At 47.5% G+C, this 20,442-nt stretch overlaps 1 protein-coding gene across 5 annotated transcripts in view; it reads right to left on the bottom strand.

Moving 5' to 3' along the window:
* The window catches only part of CACUL1 (CDK2 associated cullin domain 1), a 200,716-nt gene that overhangs the window by 54,143 nt on the left and 126,131 nt on the right, over positions 1-20,442 (bottom strand). For 3 of the 5 annotated variants that reach the window (XM_029610500.1, XM_029610501.1, XM_029610498.1), the window contains one exon: positions 17,315-17,453. The exons of the other annotated variants lie outside the window; for them this stretch is intronic. In XM_029610500.1, the coding sequence (XP_029466360.1) occupies positions 17,315-17,453 (139 nt within the window). The remainder of the gene's footprint in view (positions 1-17,314; positions 17,454-20,442) is intronic. 5 annotated transcript variants of the gene reach the window in all.

Below are 20,442 nucleotides of genomic sequence, written 5' to 3' on the forward strand. Positions count from 1 at the left end.
AGAACAAAGGACTATCTCAAGAGTGATGGTAAATGAGCCACACCTGAGGGGAAGTACTCAGGGCAATTCAGAGTTAGTCACATCATGCTGTTGCCATGACAACCTATGTAAATGATCCTTTGGGCAGTCATGCAAATCTCTAGAACCTTCTAACTGTGTTCAATACTGAATGTTATCTATAAAAGAAGGATAACTTCCTGTTATCGATGAGATGCTGTTGGACAAGTTGCCAGAGGCAACATCTCCCAAGAATACTTATATTGTTCAATAAAAAATTATGTTTTCAATAGAAATCTAAGTGTTCTTGTCTCCCTGGCCATAAGCGTCATAAAAAATGGCATGGCGCTTAACAATCCTCCTGGGCCTGCACATCCAGACAATAAAACCTGGAAAAAGTGTGTAAGGAGGACCACGTTGCAGCTGAGAAGATATCGACGGGAGACAACAAACTAACCTCTGCCCATGACACTGCCTGAGCCCTAGTGGAATGAGTCCTAACCTGAGTAGGCAACGGCTTTCCAGCATCCACATATGTGGCCGTGACCATCTCCTTAATCCAACAAGCTACGGTAGCCCGCGAAACCAGAGCACTCTGCTTACTCCCGGCCATGGAGACCAAACAAGCAAGCCGTCTTTCGAAAAGTTCAGAGACCTCCAGATACCACATGACAAGTCGTTTGACATCCAAGGAGCGCAAGAGGCGAAACTCCTCCGCATCCCTGACCTTATCCGGGGTGGCAAGCAGATGAACTGATTCAATTAAAGATTCAAAGGGGCAAGAAGGTTGGAACAGTATGCAGCTGTAACGCCCCTGGAATAACCCGAAGGAACCCAGCAAGACAAGGCTTGTAGCTCAGAAATTCGATGTCCAGAACTTATAGCCACCAGGAATACAGTCTTCAAGATCAACAACTGTATGGAAAGGCTATGCATGGGTCAGAATGTAGGACCTGCCAAAAAATCCAGCACCAAATTAAGACTCCACAATGGAACTGGTAACCTCAAGGGAGGCCTAAGGTGCCTCACTCCCTTCAAAAAACGGGCTACATCAGGATGAGACGACAATGAAACACCATTCACCAGACCTCTGAAACAGGCAAGAATCGCAACCTGCACCTTCAAGGAATTAAGGGCCAATCCTTTGTTCAATCCATCCTGCAAAAAATCCAGAATGAGAGGGATCTTAACTGAACGAGGAAGAACACCCCGCGCCTCAAAAACTCTCCAAACCCGCACATAAGCCAAGGAAGTGGAAAACCTGTGAATGCAGAGTAAATTGGCAATCACTGCAGAGGAATAACCACGCTTTAAGAGGCGAGCCCTCTCAAGGGCCAATCCATAAGTCAGAATCGAGTCAGATCCTTATGAAGAACCGGTCCCTGCTGCAACAGATCCATGTGCAGTGGAAGAAGGGGGCCTCCCACCAGGAGTAATTGCAAATCTGCATACCACAGATGCCTGGACCAGTCTGGCGCCACCAGGAGTACTAGTCCCCTGTGGCCTTTGATCTTACAAATTATCCTGCCCAGCAAGGGCCACGGAGGAAAAGCATAAAGCAATCTATATTCCGACCAGACCGTTATGAGAGAGAGTCTATTGCCAGGTGCCACGGATCTGTCCTGGACTGTAGAATTGAGGAACCTTCGCATTTTGAGAATTCGCCAGCAGGTCTAGGAATGGAAGACCCCAGAGATCCACAATCAGCTGAAATGCCTCGGCTGACAAAATCCACTCTCCTGCGTCCTCGCTCCCTGCTGAGAAAGTCTGCTCTTACATTGGTGATTGATATAGGCCACTGTCGTCGCTTTGTCTGACATCACACGAACTGCTTGATCCCGCAGCCTGTGGCTGAACTGCAAGCATTCCAGCCATACCGCCCGGGCCTCCAGGTGATTGATGTTCCAGTGGGACTCTTCGGCAATCCAACGCCCCTGGGCTCTTAACTCCAGACAGTGAGACCCCCAATATGGAGACTCACGTCTGTCAAGAGTACCAACCAGGTCGGACAGGACAAGGGAACTCCCTTTCTCAGATGATCCTCCTGCAACCACCACTGGAGATGGGAGCACATTTCCATTGGCAAGTGGAGCCAAACCGCATAGTCTTGAGTCTGTGCGTTCCAACAAATAGCAGAGAGCACTGAAGAGGACGCATATGCGCCCTTGCCCACAGCACTACTTTCAGTGTAGCTGCCATCAAGCCGAACACCTGATAGGTAGGACCACACCGGAAGTATGGTGTTCATCAACTGACGCACCTGAGACATCAGTAGGACCTTCGCCTAGAACCTTGTCTGCGGACGTTTAAGAAAAAGCTTAAGACTTGGCTTTTCACAAAAGCCTTTACCTAAAGGCTTTACAACCCCAATACCACAGCATTGATTGCTACCCTCAGTTATTCATTCATTATCTTGTGCTAGATTACTCTTGGACCTTGGTCTCGGGTGAGAACTTCTGTGGCAAATGCCCAATTGTCTACTTGTTTACAGGTGAAATCTTATGTTCTTATGTTTTGATGTAATGCTAACTTTGGTTCTCTACAATCCTTATTTTGTACGCTATGTTCGATGTATCCCTTATGTTCGTTGTAATTCTAACTTTGGTTCTCTGTAAACCGATGCGATATGTACTCTTACATGAACATCAGTATATAAAAGCCTTTAAAATAAATAAAATAAATAAATAAATTTCTGGATCTGAACTTCCGGTAGGAAAATCTGTCCTGTCCTGTGTCAAACCAGGCCCCCCGATACTCCAACAACTGAGATGGCTGAAGATTGCTCTTGGTCAGGTTCACCACCCAACCGAGCTCCTGCAATAAGGAGATCACCTTGTATGTTACCAGGCGGCTCTCTTCCTGAGAGTTGGCTTGAATCAGCCAGTCATCCAAATATGGGTGCACCAGGATTTCTTTTTTTCGCAAGGCTGCCACTATCACCACCATAACCTTGGAAAATGTTCTGGGAGATGTGGCTAGACCAAAAGGCAGCGCCCGTCAGCTTGCTCACCTTCATCTGCTGGCAGGGGAGCATAAACCCCACTGGTACAGAGTCCATCTGTCTACATGCTAGGAAATCAGATTTTTTTTTTTGATTGGGTGACTACATAATTGGATCAAGGAAGAGTGCTTGATGTGATCTACTTGGATTTCAGCAAAGCTTTTGATACAGTCCTGCATAGGAGGCTTGTGAATAAAATGAGAAGCTTGGGAGTGAGCACCAAGGTAGTGGCATGGATTACAAAACTGGTTGACTAATAGGAGACAGCATGTAATGGTAAATGGAAGAGACTCTGAAGAGAGATTGGTGTTAAGTGAAGTGCCACAGAGATCGGTATTGGGACCGGTTCTGTTCAATCTCTCTGTAAGAGACATTGCGGAAGGGATAGAAGGTAAAGTTTGTCTAGTTGCGGATGATACTAAGATCTACAACAATGTGGACATGTCTGAAGGAGTAGAGAATGAAAAATGATTTAAGAAAGAACTGCAGAGCCATGCAACTGGAGTGCAGTAATCCAAAAGAGCTGTATGTGATAGGGGTGAAAGACTGATGTCTATGGACCACGAGAGGGATCTTGGGGTGATAAATGTCTGGGGATCTGAAGATGGCGAAACAATGTGACATGGTGATAGCTAAAGCCAGAAGAATGCTGGGCTGCATAGAGAGAGGAATAACCAGTAAGAAAATGGAGGTGGTGATGCCCTTGTATAGGTCCTTGGTGAGGCTTCACCTGGAGTACTGTATTCAGTTCTGGAGCACGTATCTCAAAAATGATAGAGACAGAATGGAGGCGGTCCAGAGAAGGGCATCCAAAATGGTGTGGTGTCAGTATTGGGAGACTTATGAGGAGAGGCTGAAAGATATAAATATGTATACCCTGGAAGAGAGGTGGTGCAGGGGAGATATGATACAGACCTTCAGATACCTGAAAGGTTTTAAAGATGTACAAGCTTCAATCCTTTTCCAATGGAAAGGAAACAGTAGAACTAGGGGTTACGAAATAAAACTACAAGGGGGGATGACTCAGAACCAACGTCAGGAAATATTTCTTCACAAAGAGGGTGGTGGATGCCCTTCCAGAGGAGGAGATGGTGAAGACAAAAGCAGTCAAAGAATTCAAAGGGGCATGGGATAAACCCTGTGGATCCCTAAAGGCTAGAGGATGGAAATTAAGAAAAGGGTGCATGGGGGTAACTTGCTGGTGTAGCGGTTACTACCCTTAACCAATAAGCCTTGATGCTTTTGACGCAACTGAAACATTATTCTCTGCTTTGACGGTGGGGCGGGGAAGAGGAATTGGATTCAGACGACAACTAACTTGGGCCCTGATTTTTATGATCTGGGACATAAGGGAAAAAGCACAGGACTGCTTCTACGGCCAAGCCCATAATCAAATCATGTCAAGCAGCACTGCCTGAATTTTCAAGCAGGCTCATCACCCAGTAAAAATGTTGCTAGCAGTAAACATTTTATAGGTTATCATAAGGCTTAGGTATAATTGCATAGAGGAGCAGCTGCTACCCTTAAGAGAAACATGGGGGTATGCTGCACGGCACGACCATAAGAAGCTTGCTGGGCAGACTGGATGGATCATTTGCTCCTTTTCTGCCGTCTTTACTATGTTACTATATATTAGTGGGGGAGACACCAACACAACGATTGCAAAAAACCTTCCCTCCCTTTGGAAAATAGACTAAAGTGACAGATGTGTTTTTTTTAAAAGCAATTTCTCCTTTGGAAATGTTTAAAAGGTTTCTGACAGAAGTTCTCAAGGTTTCCGCAGTGTACATTTGTGAAACCAGTGGCACAGATCTTCCACCATATAAAAAGGAGACAGAGGATCCCTTGGCCAGATTATTTAAATTCTTTTACTATACCAATACTCAAGACCAGGTCTTATCGTACCGGTTTACAATGGAACTGGGGGAAACCAATTAACAACTATATAGAAGGTAAAGTTACATTAAACAGGGAGCAAAAACATGGGAGATGGAAGACAGGAAAGATTTTAAACGATTACAACTGGAGAGTGATAAATTAGTCAACGAAAAACAATAGAGTAGCGAGACAAACAGATTGTTGAGTTCAGCTGGAGATTATCTCCAACATCTGACGAAAGTCTGAATTGGAAGGCTTTTTTGAAAACACTCGGGGATTCTAGTAGGGATGTGCATTCGTTTCATCCGTTTCCTATACAAGCATGTAATATGAAACGTATGAAACGAATGCACATCTAATTGACATGTAATGGGAAACGTATGAAACGAATGCACATCCCTAGGGTCTAGCTAGTACTAGACCCCGATAGAGATTGGTTATGAAAGATGTTCTTCAGGTGGCTTTTGAAGATGAAGAATAGGGAATTTACAGATGCTGCTAAAAAAAAAAAAAAAAAAAAAAAAAAAAAATCACACAGAGGAAACGTGGACAAGTTTTGTTAATCAGGTTCTCCCCTTCCTTCTTTTCAAAGTGTCCTTGTAAATTTTTATTATGTATCAGAAGGTTTCATATTTCTTCTTTCAGCTGTGTCAACTGCCGACATTTTTGAATGATAAGACAGTACAAAAGGGTCCGGTCTCATCTCTCTCTATTGTGAAGAAGGAACTTACACTCTCTAAGATGCAGATTGGGTTTCCCTTAGGGGTGCGTTCTATTTGTTTTGGGTAGGATAACACCTTTTCTTTGGACTGTGACTTAACTGCCCTACACTTTTGGGGACTTTATTTATTTATTTAGGAGTTTTTTATATACCGAGGTATAGCAAAAAAAAATGCCTTCACTCCGGTTTACATTTATAACAACCTGTTACATCTAATGCATTTAAACAGTAACATGAACTTGTAGTGAACAATAACCTAGTACAATAAATAGAAAACCAAACAAACGATATAAATCATATAACGAGGCATATAGCAGTGCTCAAATTATGTATGGGGGAATTATTAGAGGGAGATAATAGGTGAGGATTCGGTGAGTCAGAGAGAAAGTCAATGGAATGATATTGCAAACTCGGAGGTGAGATGTAGTAGGTGTGGTCTGTTGTGCTATCTTATGCTGTCCTTGAGTGTTTGGTTGAAAAGCCAAGTTTTGAGTTCTTTTTTAAAAGCCTTAAGGTTTTCTTGTGAGCTCAGGTGTTGTGGTAAGGAGTTCCATAGATTCGGGCCAGCAATGGAAATGGCTCTGTTTCTTGTGGAGGACAGTTTGGCTAGCGGTAGTGGTAGCACTTCTAGATGTAGGTGCCTTGTTGACCTGGTCGTGCGTAGTGACCTGTGTACATGTATGACGTTGTCCAGAGCTGTGTTGTCTGCCTTATGAATTGCATTGTGTAGAATTGTTAGAACTTTGAATTCTATTCTTTTGTCTACCGGAAGCCAGTGTAGATTGTTGAGTACGGGGGCGATGTGGTCGGATCTCTTTTTCCCAGTTAGGACTCTGGCTGCGGCGTTCTGTAGTAACTGAAGCGGTTTTAAGGCTGTTTTAGGTAGACCTATTAAGAGTGAGTTGCAGTAGTCTAGGCTGTTGACGATGAGGGCTTGTAATACTTTGTTGAGTAAGATTTTTTAGCATATTTTGTGCTTTTCAATTCTGTATTTCTTTATATTTGTTTTTGCTTTTTTTCTTGATCTCTCTCTCATCAAGCTGCTCGTGAAGTATAAATGTGAAATGTATTACAACTAGTTAGCAGAGAGCGAGCCAGCATTCACAACAGATAAACAATCTGAGAAAGAGAGCACAGGGAAGAATATCTGGTAACGCTGCAAGAGGAAAGGAAAGTAGCCAGGATGGCAAAGGGGCACGTGGAAGAAGAGAGATAACGCAAGGTGAGACTAAGTCAGAGGAGAGGAGAAGAAATGTGTGGAGGGAGACTAGGAAAGAGCAGAAATATTAGACAAACACTTCAGTATTCCCTGAAGATGGGATTGGAGCTGGACGGACGACTGCTGGAAAGAGCACATTTGCTGTTGGGGTAGGGGCAGAAGGATCAGGCTTGTGTGGAACTAGAAAAGGTGAATGTGGATAAAGCCAGAGGACCTGACGGGATAAATGCTACAATAGGAAGGGAGCTCTGAAAGGCTCTGTTCTTTGGAGACAGGTGGGCTGGAGCAAGATCGGAGGTGGCCAGAAGGTGCCCCTCTTTATAAAAGTGGAAATCACAGCTCAGTTCATCCGATTTCTGTGGTGGGCAAGTCATGGAAAGGACAGTGAGCATCTTGAATCCTGTGGGTCATGGGACCCACGGCAGAATAAGATTACTAGAGGTAGATTGGGTCAGACAAGTCAGACTGATTTCTTCAAATGGGTGAACTAGATTGGGAGGCGAGTGCTGGATTTAATTTCAGCAAAGCCTTTGCTACTGTCCTGCATAGCTCACTCATAAATAAACCGAGAGGTCTAGAAGTAGAACTTAAACTTGGGGACTGGATTAGAAACTAGTTGAACGACCGAACACGCTATGGTGGTCAGTGGCATGCCTCCAGGATTGGCCCTGGGGCCAGTCCTGCTCACTATTTTTGAGAGTCATATTACAGAGAAGTGTGTTATATCAGGCTAAGGTCTCCAACTGAGGGGCTGATGCAATAAAGCGCGCCCAGCCCACTGCACGAGCTTGTGTGCGTTTTAGCTGCCCTAGACTAGTGCTGGATGCAGTAAGGAGATTAGCACATCCAAAATGCATGCCCTAACAAATGCAAATCCAATAGCACCTGCATGCAGGTAAGGACATTAGCTGATGCAGTAAAGCGCTGGACGCTCAACACGCACTTTGTGAAGCAGCAAATTTAACTCCAGCCTTGGAGGTGGAGTAAAGTCAGCCTGCAGTCAAATGCTCATGAAAAACATTAAAAAATAGGTTCTCTGTGCTGTGATCACCCCCTTAGAATCATTGTGACACTTTAATTTACTGCTTTTAGTGGAGAAAAATATTTGTATATTTTGCACAAACTTCAAACCTTTTCCTTTGGAAAGGAAACGGTAGAGCTAGGGGTCATGAAACAAAACTCCAGTGGGGACGACTCCGAACCACAATCAGGAATGGGTCTTCACGGAAAGGGTGGTGGGTGCCTGGAACGCTCTTCCAGAGGAGGAGGAGGAGAAGATGAAAACCGTAAAGAAATTCAAAAGGGCATGGGATAAATACTGTGGATCCCTAAAGGTTAGAGGTGGGAAATGAAGAAAAGGGTGCATGGAGCGGCAGTTACTCCCCTTAATCAGAAGGCATGGCATTAGTACCATTAACTGGATTAGTCTTGATACTTTTGGTGCAACCGCAACATCGCTCTCCACTTCTACAGCAGGGGGGGGGGGGGGGGGGGGGGAGGGAAGGAAATTGGATTTAGTTGACAGCCAATGCCAGGCCCTGAACACAGACATTAGAGAAAAAGTACAGGACTGCTTCTATGGCCAGGACCAAAAGCAAAGCACATCAAGCAGCACTGTCCGATTGCAAATATTACTCTCCTTAACATAAGGCTTGAGGGTGACCAGCACGGCGTGGCAATTACTACCCTAAACAGATGCACTGGGGTGGGTTACATACATACACACACATATACACACACACACCTAGTAACGTTACTAGGTGTGTGTGTGTGTGTATATATATATATATATATATATATATATATATATATATATATTAACCTAGTAACGTTACTAGGTGTGTGTGTGTGTGTGTATATATATATATATATATATATATATATATATATATATATATGTATATATATATGTGTGTATATAAGAAAATTATTACTTACCTGCTAATTTTCGTTCCTGTAGTACCATGGATCAGTCCAGACCGTGGGTTATGTCCCCAATCCAGCAGATGGAGTCAGCCAAAACTTTGAGGGGGCGTCACCATAAGTAGAACTACCCCCTCTGCAGGAGTTCAGTATCGAGTATATCAAAGCCCGAGTAGAAAAACCCGAACCCCCTCATTGAATCAAGTTTATAGAAAAGTGGCAACAACCAGCCATGTAACTGTAATAACAGACTAACAGTGGGCGTCCTACAACGGGTAGGAGGCAACAAGGACAACACGTCAACTTGTGAGGCACTGAGGCTGGGACAACAGTGAAAAATGGACAAGTGGTGAAGTACAGAAACCCTTACCGTTCCCACGAGCAAGATGAAGCAGGAGTAGAAAACCCAAAAGCGGTGGGCGTCTGGACTGATCCATGGTACTACAGGAACGAAAATTAGCAGGTAAGTAATAATTTTCTTTTCCCTGTACGTACCTGGATCAGTCCAGACCGTGGGATGTACCCAAGCTTCCCTAAATCGGGTGGGGTCCTGCGAGGCCTGCTCGGAGAACCTGTTCACCAAAATGTCCCGTGACTGAAGAGGCGAGGTGTAGGCGGTAATGCCTCGCGAACGTGTGCAACGACTTCCAGGTAGCCGCCCGACAGATCTCCTGGGATGAGACCGAGCGCGCCTCCGCCCAGGAGGCCGCCTGAGACCTTGTAGAATGCGCTACAATGCCAGGCGGAGGCGTCCGCCCCGCCCCAACATAGGAAGCGGCAATACCCGCCTTCAGCCATCTCGCAATGGTTGTCTTGGAGGCCTGGGAGCCTTTCTTCGGACCGGACCAAAGGACAAATAGATGGTCGGAAGTCCGGAACTCGTTGGTAGCCTCCAGGTATAGACGCAGTGTGCGTTGAACATCCAAGAGTCGGAGAGACTTCGGCTCGGAGGCGGAAAAGGACGGCAACTCCACCGTCTGGTTCACATGAAAAGCAGAGACCACCTTCGGTAGGAAGGAAGGGACGGTGCGGATCGAGACTCCCGAGTCGGAGAACCGGAGGTAGGGTTCCCTGCACGATAGCGCTTGTAACTCTGATATACGCCGAGCGGAGCAGATTGCCACCAGAAATACCGCCTTGAAGGTGAGATCCTTGAGTGTCGCGGTGCGCAAAGGTTCGAACGGAGGCCCCGACAGGGCTCGCAGCACCAGGTTGAGACTCCAGGAGGGACAAGGATCCCGTAGCGGAGGCCGGAGGTGCTTGACACCCTTGAGGAACCGAGCAATGTCCGCGTGCTGCAAGAGAGAGCCCCCATCACGCAACAACGAACCAAGAGCGGCAACTTGGACTCTCACCGAGTTGTAGGCTAGTCCCTTGTCCACCCCGTCTTGCAGGAACTGAAGGATCTGAGGGACCGAAGCCGTTGTGGGGCTAGTGTCCTGGCTGGCACACCACCGCTCGAACACCTTCCAGACGCGAACGTAGGCCACCGACGTGGACGTCTTGCGCGCCCGCAGCAGCGTTGATATTACCGCCTCCGGGTACCCCCTGCGCCGGAGGCGTCGCCTCTCAAAAGCCAGGCCGCAAGACAGAAGAGTTCTGCCTGCTCGAAAAATACCGGGCCCTGGTGTAGGAGGAAGGGGAGGTGCCCCAGCCTGATCGGGCCGTCGACCACCAGCTGCAGCAGGTCCGCGAACCAGGGTCGCCTGGGCCATTCCGGGGCGACGAAGATCACCGTCCCCGAATGTCCTTCTATTCTGCGGAGCATCCGGCCGACTAGGGGCCACGGTGGAAAAGCGTAGAGCAGCAGATGTGCCGGCCATGGAAGTGCCAGGGCGTCCACCCCCTCGGCACCGCGCTCTCTTCGCCGGCTGAAGAAGCGGGGAGCCTTGGCGTTTAGAGCGGATGCCATCAGGTCTAGGTGGGGAGCCCCCCACCGATGAACGAGAAGCTGCGTCGCCTCGTCGGACAGAGACCACTCCCCGGGATCCAGCCGTTGACGGCTGAGGAAGTCCGCTTGAACATTGTCCACCCCGGCGATGTGTGACGCTGCCAGCCGGACGAGATGACGCTCCGCCCATTGCATGAGCAGCGCTGCTTCCAGCGCGACTTGTGGACTGCGCGTGCCTCCTTGGCGATTGATGTAGGCCACGGTGGTCGCATTGTCCGATAGCACTCTGACCTCGCGGTTTCGGAGGAGCGGGAGAAAGTGCCGCAGGGCGAGCCTGACCGCCCTGGTCTCCAGACGGTTGATGGACCAAGTCGCCTCCACCGCCGACCACGTTCCTTGCGTGGCGCTGCGATCGCAGACCGCGCCCCAGCCCGCTAGACTGGCATCGGTGGTTACCACCACCCAATCCGGTAAGTCGAGGGACACGCCTCGGGCTAGGTTCGTCGGATCCAACCACCAGCCCAGACTGTCCCTGGCCTTCTGAGGAAGTGGCAGAATCATCTGGTAGTCCTGCGAGACCGGCTTCCAACGGGAGAGGAGCGCCCACTGCAAGGGCCGGAAATGTGCAAACGCCCAGGGGACCATATCTATGGTGGATCCCATCACCCCCAGGAGTTGCAGGTAATCCCAGGAGGTGGGTTCCGGTAACACAGAGAATCGTCGTATGTGATCCCGCAAAGAAAGCGCCTTGTCCTGACGCAAGAAGACTTTGCCCAGCCGGGTGTCGAAGGTCGCCCCCAAGAAATCCAAGCGCTGTGAGGGTACGAGGGAGCTCTTGGAGAAGTTCACCACCCATCCCAGGGAATGCAGAAACTGTAGCACCCTGGACACGGCCGCCTGGCCATGGGTGAACGACTTCGCGCGAATGAGCCAGTCGTCCAGATAGGGATGAACCAGGATACCCTCCCTCCGGAGAGCCGCAGCCACGACTACCATAATCTTGGTGAAGGTGCGTGGTGCCGTCGCCAGTCCGAACGGGAGAGCTATGAACTGGAAATGCTGGTCCAGTATCTTGAATCGCAGAAGACGGTGATGATCCGGCCGAATGGGGATGTGCAAGTAAGCCTCCGTGAGGTCCAGGGAGGCAAGGAACTCCCCCCGATGCACCGCTGCGATCACCGACCGCAGCGTTTCCATGCGAAAACGGAGCACTCGGAGGGACTTGTTGACCTCCTTGAGATCCAGAATTGGCCGAAACGACCCGTCCTTCTTTGGCACAACGAAGTAGATTGAATAGTGGCCCAAGCCCACCTCTCCGAAGGGCACGGGCGCAATAGCGCCTATCTCCTGAAGCCTGTTCAGCGTTGACTGCACCGCCTGCCGCTTGAGGGCCGAGCCACAAGGGGAAAATACGAAGCGACTCTTCGGTGGCCGGACAAATTCCAACGCGTAACCCAGCTTTACGGTGTCCAAGACCCACTGGTCTGAGGTAATCCGCGCCCACTCCCTGTAGAAAAACTTCAGACGCCCCCCGATCCTGGGGACGGTGGAGTGGGCGACTCTGGCATCATTGTGAAGACTTGGAGGAGGGGTTACCTGTCCCGAGAGCGGGGCGCGCGGGCCTGCGGCCGCGAAAGGAGCGCGACCAGGGTTGGGCCCGGGAAGCGGGCGGCCTGGAGCCCCCCGGCCTGTAGCTCCTGTAACGCCGCTGCGCCCTGGCTCTAGTCCGGGACGACGCAAACGCCCGGGAAGGGCGATATCTATCCTCCGGGAGGCGGTGAACCGCATTTTCCCCCAGCGACTTGATGCGAAGCCACAGCAGCCGTCTGGCCGCCACCACCGAGACCATCGCTCTTGCCTGGACGCGGAACAGGTCATACGAGGCATCCGCCCCGTACGCCACTGCAGCTTCTAACCTGTCCGCCTGGGCGGCCTCCGCCGCTGGCAGATCCTGGGAGGTGAGAAGTTGTTGAACCCACAGGAGGCTTGCCCGCTGGGCGAGTGAACTGCACATCGCTGCTCTCATACCCAGCGCGGAGACCTCGAAGACTCTTTTCAGGAAGATCTCCAATTTGCGATCTTGTGTATCCCGCAGGGCCGTGCCCCCTGTCACCGGGATTGTCGTCCTCTTCGTGACCGCCGAGACTGCAGAGTCAACTCTCGGAACCTTGATGAGATCCAGGAAATCTTGAGGTAGCGGGTACAGCCGTTCCATGGCACGACCCACTTTCAGAGTCGCCTCGGGGGTATCCCATTCCCTCGTGAGGAGCTGCAGGAACGAGTCGTGAATGGGGAAAGCCCTCGCCCTCGGGCGCAGGGCCGCCAGGACCGGATCTCCTTTCTTTGAGGATGTGACCACCGCCGGCGCTACTGGGGCAGGCGGGTCAGGCGGCGGATCCAGATCCAGCTCCTGAATGATGCGTGGGATGAGCTCGTCCAGCTCTTCCCTCTGGAAAAGGCGCAGCGTACGCGGATCGTCCCCCTCCGTCGTGGCGTCCCCTTGCCCCAGATCCATGAAGTCCGGGTCAGGGTCCACTGGGTCCGGCGCCGCTCCCCCTGTCGCTGGCGAAACCCGAGCACGTGCGGGAAGACGAGGGGCCCCCGCTCCCGCCGCAACGGGGGGGGCCTGAGCCGAAGGCGAGGTCCGGCATATCTTGGCAGGGGGGGGGGTCCACCGGTGTATCCAGGCCCTGCAGGTATGCCGTGTGCATAAGAAGGACGAACTCCGGGGAAAACCCCGGTCTCGCCGCGGGGGCTCTGGAGGGGGGCACGTCCGCGCTCTCCTGCCCCTGCGGGCCCTGCTCCGGCAGCAAGGTCGGGGGCGAGTCCGGTTCCGACTCCCTGTCATTCGCTCTCTCCTGAGGTGCCGCGGGGCGCCGAGCGCTCAAGATGGCCGCCGTTCCCGCCAGGCCTGTGGGAGGGGCCCGCCCCCGGCGTCCTGGCAGAGGCGCTAGAAAGGAGAAATCGGCAACGGGCTGTGAGGTGCCTTCCCCCCCGGGAAGACACCGGGCACAGATGCCCTCCCTGGAGATGCGGGACCCCGGTTCGCCACAAGCCGCGCAGCGCGTCGGCCGCGGCATCGCGGTGCCGAAAAAAAACCGCGAAAAACGAAAGTGCTCAAAAAGGATAAAAAAGTGAGCCTCGGGGTCCCGCGAGCCGAAACGCCGCCGCCGCGGGGGGGCCCGATGGCCTGCACTGCCCGCCGACGTGAAGAATAAGAAGGCGCGGGGGGGCCCTCCTGGCCGCACTACCCGTGAAGAAGAAAAAGCCTGCCTGCCTGCCTTTCCGAGCCGCCCACGAGGCGCTCAAGATGGCCGCTGGCAATGTGGCAAGCGCGGAGAGGCCGGTGCTGTCGGCCTCCGCGAGGTAGCAGGGGAGTTTGGGGAGCTGAAAAGTAAAGGCAACACCAACTTACCCCGTCTGTAGAGAAAACAAGGAAGACACAAACAGAAGGTAAGCCACGCCTCCCCAAAGTTGAACCCCTCAATTAATTAATTAACTCAATCAGAGTCTTCTTTTTTTTTTTTTTTTTTTTTTTTTTTTTGTAAACAAACTTGATTCAAACCAGATTCAAAAGAGATAGGCAATAGCCCAAGAAAGGGCAGCCAAAGACAAAGTTAAAAGCTTATGCTGAATTGGGAGCACTCCAAATTCCCTACTCGCATCTGCTGGAGTCAGAAGATACTGAACTCCTGCAGAGGGGGTAGTTCTACTTATGGTGACGCCCCCTCAAAGTTTTGGCTGACTCCATCTGCTGGATTGGGGACATAACCCACGGTCTGGACTGATCCAGGTACGTACAGGGAAATATATATATATATATATATATTAACCTAGTAACGTTACTAGGTGTGTGTGTGTGTGTATATATATATATATATATATATATATATATATATATATATATATATATATATATATATATATATATATATGTGTGTGTATATATATATATATATATATATATATATATGTGTGTGTGTGTGTGTGTATATATATATATATATATATATATATATATATATATATATACACACACACACACACACACCTAGTAACGTTACTAGGTGTGTGTGTGTGTGTATATATATATATATATATATATATATATATATATATATATATATGTATGTGTGTATATATATATATATATATATATATATATATATATATATTAACCTAGTAACGTTACTAGGTGTGTGTGTATATATATATATATATATATATATATATATATATATACACACACACACCTAGTAACGTTACTAGGTGTGTGTGTGTGTGTATATATATATATATATATATATATATATATATATATATATGTATGTGTGTATATATATATATATATATATATATATATATATATATATATATATATTAATATATATATTAACCTAGTAACGTTACTAGGTGTGTGTGTGTGTGTATATATATATATATATATATATATATATATATATATTAACCTAGTAACGTTACTAGGTGGGTGTGTGTATATATATATTAACCTAGTAACGTTACTAGGTGTGTGTGTGTATATATATATATATATATCTTAACCTAGTAACGTTACTAGGTGTGTGTGTGTGTGTATATATATATATATATATATATATATATATATATATATTAACCTAGTAACGTTACTAGGTGTGTGTGTGTATATATATATATATATATATATATATATATATATATGTGTGTGTGTGTATATATATATATATATTAACCTAGTAACGTTACTAGGTGTGTGTGTGTGTATGTATATATATATATATATATATATATATATATATATATATACATACACACACACACACACACCTAGTAACGTTACTAGGTTAATATATATATATATACACACACACACACATATATATATATATATATATATATATACACACACATATACATACACACACACACCTAGTAACGAGAGCAGAAAAAGTCCAAACGGTCCATCCTGTCTGCCCAGGAAGTTTAAGAAGGAAGTAACCGCTGCTCCGTGCAGGTTACCCCAGTGCATCTGTTTAGGGTAGTAATTGCCACGCCGTGCTGGTCGCTCTCAAACCTTATGTTAAGGAGAATAATATTTGCAATCAGACAGTGCTGCTTGATGTGCTTTGCTTTTGGTCCTGGCCATAGAAGCAGTCCTGTGCTTTTTCCCTAATGTCTGTGTTCAGGGCCCGGCATTGGCTGTCATCTAAATCTAATTCCCCCCCCACCCCCGACTGGAATAAAATCCCTTTGGAAACGCAGAGTTAGTATCCAGCTTTTAAAAGCTGGAGGGAAGTGGCAGGTCCAGTCGCTGGAATCTGTGTGCACATGGAAGGGGTGAATCTCTCACAGGGGAAGCCACTAAGTTACTGTACAGGACCACCCTGTGTCTTACAATATCAGAGACGCAACCAAGTGAGCGCTGGAAACCTGGCAGCATATTTCTTGCATCCAGGTATGCTCAATCCTCCCCAGACCGCTGGCTTTTCAGAATATCCCTAGTGAATATGCATGAGAAATATCTGCATACACAGGAGGTCATGCATATTCATTAGAGATATCATGAAAACCCAACTGGCTGGGGGAGGGGGAGGGCAGGGCCATGGACCAGTCTGAGCACCTCTGCCTAGACTTCCAAAGAAAGATGATTCAGCTTCAGTTATACACAAAGCAAGGCATGAGGACTGCGAGGGGCCTGTGTAAGGACAGACAGGGTCCGTGCGTCGGGGGAGACAGTGTGGGGAAACAAAGCTGAGCTCTCTCATCCCAAACCCGAAAGGTGAACAAAGCTCTCCGGAGTGATTCGAGCAGGTCGGCAGGGCACTGGAGCAGATCCTGGGTAAATTCTACGGCTGAAGGACAGCAAACGTTTACAAGTACTGCTGCATACTTGCACATTAAATGATGCAAAGTTTAATTTGCTTTTTAAAAATAAAGCCGACTGCTGACATCTCTTGTGCCTGGGTAATTTATCTTGTTTCTTTGGGTGGGGAAAGGAATTGGTACAGGGAAGAGAGAAAGGAGGATTGGGCACTGTGATGGGATTTCAGGGATGGGGAATGAGAGAAAGAGGAGAAGATGTGAGATGGGAGAAGAGAGGAGGAAAGAAAGAAGGTCTGGAGATGGGCAGAGGAAGGAGGAGAGGGGTTTTCTGGGACCCTCCCCATCCGCCACTGATCCTTCTCCTCTCTCCCACCACCTAGTCTCGCCCTCCTTCCCCACAGCAGGAAAGGAATGAGCGCTTTCCTGAAAGAGCAGCTCCCTGTGCAGACATGCACGGAGCCTCCCGGCAGGCTGGCTATTTCATCGGCTGTCTCTGGATATTGTCTCCAGGTCTGCTATAGAGCTGATGCTCTATTCTATCAGCCCAGTCCATGAGGCACCTTACAAAACTGTATTTTGCAACTCTCCAATGCTTATTCTTGTGCTTTAAATAATTCACACAGCTTCCCCACTGGTAAGTGAAATGAGCCATTTCTAGGCACAATCATGACACAAATACAGCAGGTGGTACTTGGCCTACGCATGTGCAGCAGATGCAGTACCAGCCCAGGAAGTGCCACGTGCTCTCTGTAATGAAGCCCTGCACACTTATCATGCAGTCCAGCCATCTACCACCGAAACTCTATACATTCTGTGACGTTTCAGCACGACTCCTGCCCGCACCTCTGCTGAAGTCCTCACCTGGTAAATCCGTTTTGCATCAGATCTCGCTGAAGCTTCTGGTCCTGCTCTGCATAGTTCTGCAGCTCTGATTCGACAGCCGGAGGGAGAATATTGGGGATAAATTTAGAAAATAAAGCTGGTGCTAGCTGAACCCATTCTGTAGAATAAAAAATGAGCTGTCACTTACCAATACTGAAAGGAATACAGACAAGAGCGATCCCAATCATTGCTTTGTTCATAAAATCATTGCTCTGACTGTACAATGGAAATGTTTTATTTCAGCCTATATACCAGAACCACGTCCCCACAAATTACCTACAAGTACAAATCTCCAAAGAGTTTACAATCTAGATGGGTACCTGCCGCAACAAGAGATATATCTCACAACCTGAAGCAGTGTATTTTCCATAAGCAGGATTTGAACCTTGCTGTCTTGGTTCCCAGCCCATTACTCTGCTCCAGGAGTGCCCCAAACAGGTCTGGTTTTCAGGATATCCACAAAGAATGTGCATAGAGTGGAGGTAATGCATGCAAATATACCTCATGCATATTGTGGATATCCTGAAAACCAGACCTGTTTGGGGGACTGGAGCCCTGCTCTAACCACTAGGCCACTTCCACTCTACATAGAGGGTGTGGACAGAAGAGGAGCACTTGGGTCACCCAGTCTGCCCAGAGGTACCTCCTCCTGTGCTCTCACAGGTCTTACTCCTCCCTCCACCCTATCCCATGCATGCCTTTATTAGATTTCTCAGCTAACTGGCTCCCTTGAGGAAATTAGAGACCTTGGGATCATCATCTCTTTTCCTGGTTGGTGACTCCTACTTCTTCACCTCCAAAAGAAAAGGTATTTGGCCCTTAGAGTTCTACAAAATTTCACGTTTTTGGAGGCTGAAAATGCAACTGCTAAATGCTCAACTATTCTTCCAATTCTCATTTTATCTATTCCCCCAACATATATATTCTGTTGCGAGTTTTCATATCATGTACAAACAGGCATATTTTTTCCTTTAGCCATTCCATAATGCACCTACAAAGACAGTGAAGAGACCTGGGTCTAGTAATGATTAGATCCGCTCGCCACAGGAAATTTCATTTTTCCCGCGGTTCGGGCTTCCTGAAATTTCGGGTTAGTGCACGCTAACTCCCCGTTAGTGCTCGCTAACATTTAAACGTTAGTGTGCGCTAATCCGAAAAACGAATTTTTTCCGAAATTTCAGAAAAATTACGTTCGTTTTTCGGGTTTCCCGAAACAGGACGAATTAGGCACTTCGTTGAAATTGCCTAATTCGTCCAAAACGAACGCACATCCCTAGTAACGATCACATTTCCTTCAGTAGCATGACCCCCCCCCCATTGACCGGTCAGTGATCCAAAGAACAAATGCTGACGTAAAATGTTCTGACTGGTTAAGTGTCTGGGTTGGTGTCCTTTTAAATTACTAAGTTTGGTGGTGAAGCAGTAGCATGTCTGCCATTTTCTGAAGAGGCCATCTGCGAGGGCAGGATTCCTCTAGGCTCCCTTTTTTTTTTTTTTTAATATGGTGCGAGTGTATATATTTTTAAACAGGTAACTGACATGTTGCTTATTGTGCATTTTGTACCGTTTGAGAGAGTCCCCCGAGGATGCCGAAACATTGTCAAGGCTGGGATCTTATTTGATCACTTGAGTGTGCAGCAAGGAGTGGGTGAAGTCAGTTTCCTGGAAGTCTTACTCGATAAAATCTTGAAAAGCATCTCACGGATATGGCGTGCGACGCTGTGATAAAGGTTCAATGGCTGCTACAGTTTTTCTTTGGCTATTTCCATCTTGATGTTGAAATTTGTTTCTGTGTGTGTTCTCTAAGATACATCCACAATTTTAAAATATCAAGCATGCTCTGAAAAGCGACGGCCCCCTTTAACCTGTGCACAAGACGATGTTTCAATCAGTTTGTGGTTCAAAGCTGGTTCTATGGACCCCACAGCCTCTGAGGTGACCACTTCAGCCAGAAGCAGAAAAGCAATCGCTCCGAATCAGATATGTCAGAGGCAGGCAACTCTACTTTTCAAGTGGCATGAACAAAGTGGTTCTTCAGGATACCGATAACGAATATGCACGATATAGGTTTGCATACAGTGGAGGCAGGGCATGACATCTCCTGAATATGTAGTGTGGATATCCTGAAAACCAGACCTGTTTGCAGCACTCGAGGACCGGGGTTGTCTATCTCTGACATTTATTTTATTTGACTTATCTTCCACCTTTCAGCATTTCAAAGCAGATTACTTTCAGGTACTGCATGTATTTCCCTGTCCCCAGAGAGCTCACAATCTAAATTTCTACCTGAGGCAATGGAGGGTGAAGGGACTTGCCCAAGGTCACAAGGAGCAGAAGCAGAATTTGAGCCCTGGCTTCCCTGGGTGAGCAGAAAGCTTTGCTGTTGTATGTAGGCGGGTGTGTTGGGATCTAGAAAGCTTTGCTGTTGTATGTAGGCGGGTGTGTTGGGATCTAGAAAGCTTTGCTGTTGTATGTAGGCGGGTGTGTTGGGATCTAGAAAGCTTTGCTGTTATTTATTTAAAACCTTTTTTATACCGGTATTAGTGTGAACATCACATCGGTTTACAATATAACAAAATGAATAGAAAATACAATTAACAAGGGAATAAAACAGGTGGGCGAAGAGAAGCGCGGGAAAGCAGCATAGAAAGATAGTACAACTGGTGTAGAGTTCTTAACATAGGTAACTATTGGAACATATCATGAATGCTAGTTATTATATACATTAATAGAACATAAAGATCACAGTGTACGATGGTAGAAGAAGATGATTGATGGTTATAGCAGGGGGGTTTGCTAATCAGGAAATGCCTGTTTAAATAACCATGTTTTTAGTTTCTTCCTAAATTTGAGAGAACATGATTCGGGACGGAGTGCTGAGGGCAGGGTATTCCAACGTGAGGGGCCTGCGATAGTGAGGGCACGTTCCCTTGTGGTGGAAAGGTGTGCTGTTTTTAGAGAGGGCACGTGAAGGGTTCCTTTGTTGATTGTTCTAGTGGGACGATTAAGGTGTGCAGAGGTGAAAGGAATGTCAAGCCAGTTGGAGTGGTGGGAGTAAATGGCTTTGAGGATGATAGTGCGTGTTTTGTAAAGAATGCGAGAGGGGA

Source organism: Rhinatrema bivittatum, chromosome 7, assembly GCF_901001135.1.
Source record: "Rhinatrema bivittatum chromosome 7, aRhiBiv1.1, whole genome shotgun sequence".
Taxonomy (NCBI): domain Eukaryota; kingdom Metazoa; phylum Chordata; class Amphibia; order Gymnophiona; family Rhinatrematidae; genus Rhinatrema; species Rhinatrema bivittatum.